This window comes from Seriola lalandi, unplaced genomic scaffold, assembly GCF_002814215.2.
Source record: "Seriola lalandi dorsalis isolate HSWRI2012SDOR001 ecotype SW California unplaced genomic scaffold, Sedor1 jcf7180002054138, whole genome shotgun sequence".
In the NCBI taxonomy this organism is placed as follows: domain Eukaryota; kingdom Metazoa; phylum Chordata; class Actinopteri; order Carangiformes; family Carangidae; genus Seriola; species Seriola lalandi.
Genome location: NW_019524691.1, coordinates 50,937 through 57,262, shown reverse-complemented (window position 1 = coordinate 57,262; position 6,326 = coordinate 50,937). Strand labels below are relative to the sequence as shown.

Here is a 6,326-nt window from a genome sequence, read left to right as displayed (position 1 = left end):
GATGATGATGATGATGATGACGATGATGACGACGATGACGACGTGGTTTAAAGTTGAGATGTTCTGGACTGTCCTCTGTGTTTCAGGATATTCAGTTAAAGGTTAAAACATGAATCTGAACCTGGAAAAAGGATTCCCGCCAAAACCACAGAGTGGAGTCTGTGACGTGAACCGTTGCTTTTGAATGAACTCAGATTTGTTTTACAGGGAGAAAGACTTGACGGCGAAAAGCATCATCAAGATGGAAGGAACCAAAACCTCCATCACCAACCTGAAGGTCTTTTTGTTTTCACGTGACCTTTAACAATGATTTCACCGTCCTCGTAGCTGAACTCGGGTCGTTTACATTTGGTGTTGTGGTTATTTTTTGAAAGATCCCTGACGGCGTGGCAGGAGACACGACGAGGGATCGAACCAAAACCTTCACGTACGACTTCTCCTACGACTCCACGGACTGTAAGAGCTGCGCCTTCGTCTCTCAGGAGAGGGTGAGTGTCTCGTCTCAGGAGGACAGACGGCGTCTCTCTCTCTCTCTCTCTCTGTGTGTGTGTGTCCTCTCACGGTTTAGAAAAGTTGTTTTTGACTCAAATCAGATGTTTGTATCAGTCAGAGCGGCGGCCATTTTGTTTTCAGGTTGTCTGTCTCATTCTCGTGGACACGATGTCTCAGTAACTCCTTGATGGAAACTCTTAGAATTTGGCACAAACATTCACTAGGACTCAAGGGTGAACTGATTAGATTTTGGTGCTCAAAGGTCAAAGGTCATGGTGATGACACAAAATGATTTTGAGAGAACTCCTCAAGGGAATCAGTTTAAATTTGGCACAAACGTTCACTGGGACTCGAGGACGAACTGATCTTTAACTCAAGACTTCATACAGAAATTAAGATAAAATTTAATTTCATCTGCTGCTGCTGTTGTTGTTGTTGTTGTTGCTGCTGTTGCGTAGCGACTGTGCCGTCACGCTGTAAATAACAGCAGCAGCAGCCGGGTTCACGGGGTTAATTGTGCTGGTTGGTGTCACAGAGGTTTTGGAGGGAGGATCAGACTCTTGTTCTGTGGAAGCAGCTGTGTTTACTCAGGAGCTCAGACGCATCACGTGACAGCTCCGCCACATCAGCGCTCACACACTCATGAGCTTTGTAATCTGCGGCGCCGGTTCCCGTGTCAACAGAGGCCGTAAAGAGATCCTGACACAACTAAAACCACTTTCATCTCCTGGTTCCCTTCGCAGGTTTTCAGAGATCTGGGCACCGACGTGCTGAAAGCGGCGTTCGAGGGCTACAACGCCTGCGTCTTCGCCTACGGTCAGACCGGCTCGGGGAAGTCCTACACCATGATGGGAAATCCAGTGAGACACGACTCCACACATGTTTCACATCCACAGTCCAGATGTTCTTATCTAGAAACACCTTGTGTGATAAGCCTGAAGCTGAACGATCGACCTGCCTGATCATTCAGCTCAAAGGCTTCACTTTAATCACTCAGTCCAACGATAAGACTTTCTGTTTCTGTCAATAAAACCTTTCTCCAGCTCCTGCTTTAAACCCTGCAGAGGTTTCCTCCCGTCTCTGAGGTGCTGGTCTTAATCTGAGTGTTGTGTTGACCCTGGTGAAGACGCCACGTGAGGGTTTCTTCATAGTCCGGTCTGATCTGCAGCCGGCTGTGTTCACTGAGTGGGACCGACTCAAACCACACTATCTAAGAGAGCGTGAACTTTTCCATGTGTTTATTGATCAGGTGTGAGATCATCTGACCGTTAGGAGGCAGGAGGTGTGTGTTTGACTGGAGGGTGGCGACAGTAGATCAGGGTCACAGAGCAGATACAGTTTAATATGATTATTAACGATTCATCTGCAGATTATTGATTGTTAACCAACAGAAGAGTGTGACGATGTTCAGACGCTTCAGCTCCTGCAGCTGCAGCTGATCTTTATCTGGTGTTTCACCTGGACTGGTGGAAAAGCTCCAGCAGTTCCAGCTGTGCTCTGATGACGCTCTGCTCTGTCTCTGAAACCGGCTTCTCGTCGTTTCAGGGAGACGCGGGTCTGATCCCCAGGATCTGTGAGGGTTTGTTCAGTCGTATCTCTGACGCCACTCGATGGGATGTAGCTTCGTTTCGTACAGAAGTCAGGTGAGTCGACCCGAACCTGAGTTCATGTTCTAAAGAAAAGTGGATAAATGTTTCTCACTGCGTTTAAAGATATTTAAATGTCTTCTGTTTGATTCCATGAATTAGTCGTTCTTCTTTGTCTTCTGTCTTTTTGTTTGTCCAAAACACTTTAAGTCGAGATTTAAGTCTGAGTTGGATTTCCTTAAAATAAAACAGTTGCACAGAACACCTTTAACTCTCCTTAAACTGTTCACTGAAGTGTTTCAGGTTTTCTCCTGATCTTGGTCTTTTACTGAAGGAATCACTTCAAGTTAAACTGTAGAACAAAAGAACTCAACGACAAAACTGAGTAAAAAGCTAAAGGCGCCTCTGCAAAGTCTGCAAAACAACCATTCTTCTTCTTCTTCTTATTGCAGCGCTGAGAGGCGCCTTTAGCTTTTTATTTCTTTGTCCTTGAGGTCTTTTGATGGAATGATCGTTTTTGCTTTTAATTGTCACAGATTTATTTTTAAATGATGATGATGTGATTGTTCCTTTATGTCTGGAGGAAGACGTGATCTGTAGGTCGAGTGCTAACATAAGCGTTCGCACCCAAAGCAGGATCACAAAGACCTCCTCGTCTGCTGATAATGAACTTGTTATCGAGTTAACAAGTTCAGGAAGTAGCTTCCACTTTGTATCAGGAGGAAACGTATTGATGAGGAGCCGTGCTCTTATTTTGAAGGCACAAAGATGAGACTGAAGGAAAGGAACTACAAACCTGAGATGCTGAGACTGATGTTGTTTTTCCACAGCTACCTGGAGATCTACAACGAGAGGGTGAGAGACCTGCTGAGGAGGAAATCCACTCAGACCTACAACCTGAGAGTCCGGGAGCACCCGAAGGACGGCCCCTATGTCGAAGGTGAAACCGCCACGGCCTCGACCGCGCTCCAGTGTTGTGTCTCTAGTTTTCTTTAAATTCAGATGGTTCAGGTCGTAGCTTTAACTTCCTGCTGTGTGATACCTGTCGACAGAGACAGACAGGTGTTTCCAGGTAATCTGCCACGTCTCGTGACACATTGGATGTTAAATGTAAAGCTGTGAGTTACTGATGCTTCGCAAAACACAACTAATATAAAAACGTTAAAGTGACTCAAAAGAAGGAAATAAAACATGTTCCAGTAAAATAAGAAAAAGGAAATAATTTGATCGTGACGTGACTCCTCCCTCCTGATCTCAGATCTGTCCAAACACCTGGTGCAGAACTACAGCGACGTGGAGGAGCTGATGGAGGCCGGGAACATCAACCGCACCACCGCCAGCACCGGCATGAACGACGTCAGCAGCCGCTCCCACGCCATCTTCACCATCAACTTCACTCAGGTCAGGGGCGACTCGCGACCTCAGAGAGGAAATAACGAGCTCCGCTGAGAAAGTAGTTCCAGAAAACAAACAGAGAAATTATCTTTTACTTTGAAGTCACGTTCAGAGACGCTCTAATGACGTTTTAATGTGAAACGTGTTGCCCAGTGACAACAGGAAGTCCCTCATTAATATCTTCTTATTCTTTAATCTCAGGCTAAGTTTGACGCAGAGATGCCCAGTGAAACCGTCAGTAAGATCCACCTGGTCGACCTGGCAGGAAGCGAGCGGGCCGACGCCACCGGAGCCACCGGCGTCCGACTGAAAGAAGGAGGAAACATCAACAAGTCGCTGGTCACCCTGGGCAACGTCATCTCTGCTCTAGGTCAGAAACACACTCGCTCTTCTTCATGTGTCTGAAGCCTTTTCCCTGTTCCACGCACAAACTGAGACCCTGGACTCGTCTCTGCTCAGTGACGCCATGTTTACGTTTCTGCACATGTTCCAGCTCCTCCAGTGTAAAGGTGTGTGTCCATGTGTAGTGTGATTATAGATTATAGATCAGCTCTAGCTTCTATATTAATACTGTGAAAGTATCAAAGCCTCAGTCCACAGAGAAATGCACACAGCCTGTATTCAGAAACTGAGCCTTAAAACCAGCCGTCAGGACTTCTGGAACTTTGTGATGTCACAACAAAGCAGTCACCAAGCCCCGCCCACCTGGACCCACCATCCAAACCTTGCAGGATTTGGTTTCTCTGAGTGTTTTTACCTGAAATCTGCTATTTATTGGATCACTCAGAAAACATTCAGCCAATCAGAGGAGAGGCTCAGAGCCTCCTCTCTTCTGATTGGCTCACAGACCTGTTGTTACTAGAGCTCCAGAGAGAAGCCTGAGAGAGGAGATGTAAAACTACACTGAGATGGTTTTTATATCTTCTGATGGAGCAACACTTCAAATAAAACACAGAAGAAGAAGAAACATGAAGCTTTAAATTCACTTTGTTTCTCTCTCTGCGTTTTCTGTTTGTTAAAAATATTTTATTATGCTTTTGCACATTAGTTTTTCAATCATTTGCTCTGTTGGGAGCTGGAAGCGTTTCACACCTGTCGTCATGTGACAAATAAAGACTGGGTTAAAAAAAAACAGTAAACTTTAATCACAATCACAGTTTATGAAATGTCTTTAAACGACGATGAATTTCAGTCAGAACATGAGTGTGATGATCGGAGCTGACACCGGTCATGTGACTGACTGACGTGTGTTTCCTGTGCAGCCGACATGACGCAGGACGGCGTGAACACCAACCTGAAGAAGAAGTCGGTGTTCGTTCCCTACAGAGACTCTGTGCTGACGTGGCTGCTCAAAGACAGCCTGGGCGGCAACGCCAAGACCATCATGATCGCCAGTGAGCAGAGACACACACACACAGACACACAGAGACACACACACACACACAGAGACACACACACACACACAGAGACACACACACACAGAGAGACACACACACACACACACACAGAGACACACACACACAGACACACACACGCACACACACACACACACCTAACCCTAAATAAAGTATCTATGTATTTATACACACAAGTATATGATGTAAATCTGTTAAACGACTTCCTGTCGCAGCCGTTTCTCCCGCCGACGTCAACTACGGCGAGACCCTCAGCACTCTGCGCTACGCCAACCGAGCCAAGAACATCATCAACAAGCCGACCATCAACGAGGACGCCAACGTCCGGCTGATCAGAGAACTGCGGGCTGAAATCGCCCGGCTGAAGGCTCTGCTGATTCAGGGTAACCAGGTAAACGACCTCTGACAGGAGCTAAATACCGCCACGCTGTGTGACGGGCGAGGACGTTGTCTCTGACCCGTGTGTCTGTTTGTCAGATCGCTCTGCTGGATTCGCCCACCGCTCTGAGCATGGAGGAGAAACTGCACCAGAACGAAGCCAGAGTGAGTCCGTTCGGCGTCTTCACCTGCCGCTCTCCGGTCAGCAGCTGGAGGTCATGTGATCTGACGTGTGGTTCTCTGTGTTCAGGTTCTGGAGCTGACGAAAGAATGGACCAACAAGTGGAACGAGACGCAGAACATCCTCAAGGTGAGAAGCTTGTGTTTGTGTGTCCTCCGCCCGGCGACAGGCAGAGCAGCGGCCATTTTGTTTCTTAGGTTGTCCGTCCGCCTCTTTCTCGTGGACACGTTGAAGGAACTTTTGGATGTCAAAGGATTGTGGATAATATTATTTCTATAATATATAATTATAATAATAATAATAATATAATATTATTGTGAAGCGGTTGAGATGAAGTGGTTGAACAGTGGCGTGTCTGCAGGAGGAGACTCTGGCGCTGAGGAAAGAGGGGATTGGCGTGGTCCTGGACTCGGAGCTGCCTCACCTCATCGGCATCGACGACGACCTGCTCAGCACCGGCATCATCCTGTACCATCTGAAGGTCAGAGGTCACCTGCTGCACAGAGACGGGGTCCAGTTTGCTTCGTCCTTAAAGAGTGTTGAAGTGATGTTTCATTTGGCCTGTGAACAGTGTTTATATTTTCTAGAGTCTTCAGGCTCCATCAGGGTGTTTTATAAAAGACACTGAAAGAAGTTTAAAGCTCCATGTTTCTTCTTCTGTGTTTTATTTGAAGTGTTGATCCATCAGAAGATATAAAAACCATCTCAGTGTAGTTTTACATCTCCTCTCTCAGGCTTCTCTCTGCAGCTCTAGTAACAACAGGTCAGCAGCCAATCAGAAGTCCTGACACTTGTTTAAACATTTAGGAAATATTTTAATTTAAAATTTTTCTTTTAAAATGTTTTAGAAAACGTATTTACAATAACGGTAGATAAAAA

General features: G+C 46.2%; 1 protein-coding gene across 7 annotated transcripts in view; it reads left to right on the top strand.

Moving 5' to 3' along the window:
- The window catches only part of kif16ba (kinesin family member 16Ba), a 24,957-nt gene that overhangs the window by 1,913 nt on the left and 16,718 nt on the right, over positions 1 to 6,326 (top strand). For all 7 annotated transcript variants that reach the window (XM_023403461.2, XM_023403460.2, XM_023403462.2 and 4 more), the window contains exons 2-13: positions 208 to 277; positions 375 to 488; positions 1,236 to 1,352; positions 2,038 to 2,135; positions 2,909 to 3,018; positions 3,337 to 3,479; positions 3,675 to 3,843; positions 4,736 to 4,867; positions 5,104 to 5,279; positions 5,366 to 5,431; positions 5,517 to 5,576; positions 5,809 to 5,928. In XM_023403461.2, coding sequence (XP_023259229.1) covers positions 208 to 277; positions 375 to 488; positions 1,236 to 1,352; positions 2,038 to 2,135; positions 2,909 to 3,018; positions 3,337 to 3,479; positions 3,675 to 3,843; positions 4,736 to 4,867; positions 5,104 to 5,279; positions 5,366 to 5,431; positions 5,517 to 5,576; positions 5,809 to 5,928 — 1,375 coding nt within the window. The remainder of the gene's footprint in view (positions 1 to 207; positions 278 to 374; positions 489 to 1,235; positions 1,353 to 2,037; positions 2,136 to 2,908; positions 3,019 to 3,336; positions 3,480 to 3,674; positions 3,844 to 4,735; positions 4,868 to 5,103; positions 5,280 to 5,365; positions 5,432 to 5,516; positions 5,577 to 5,808; positions 5,929 to 6,326) is intronic.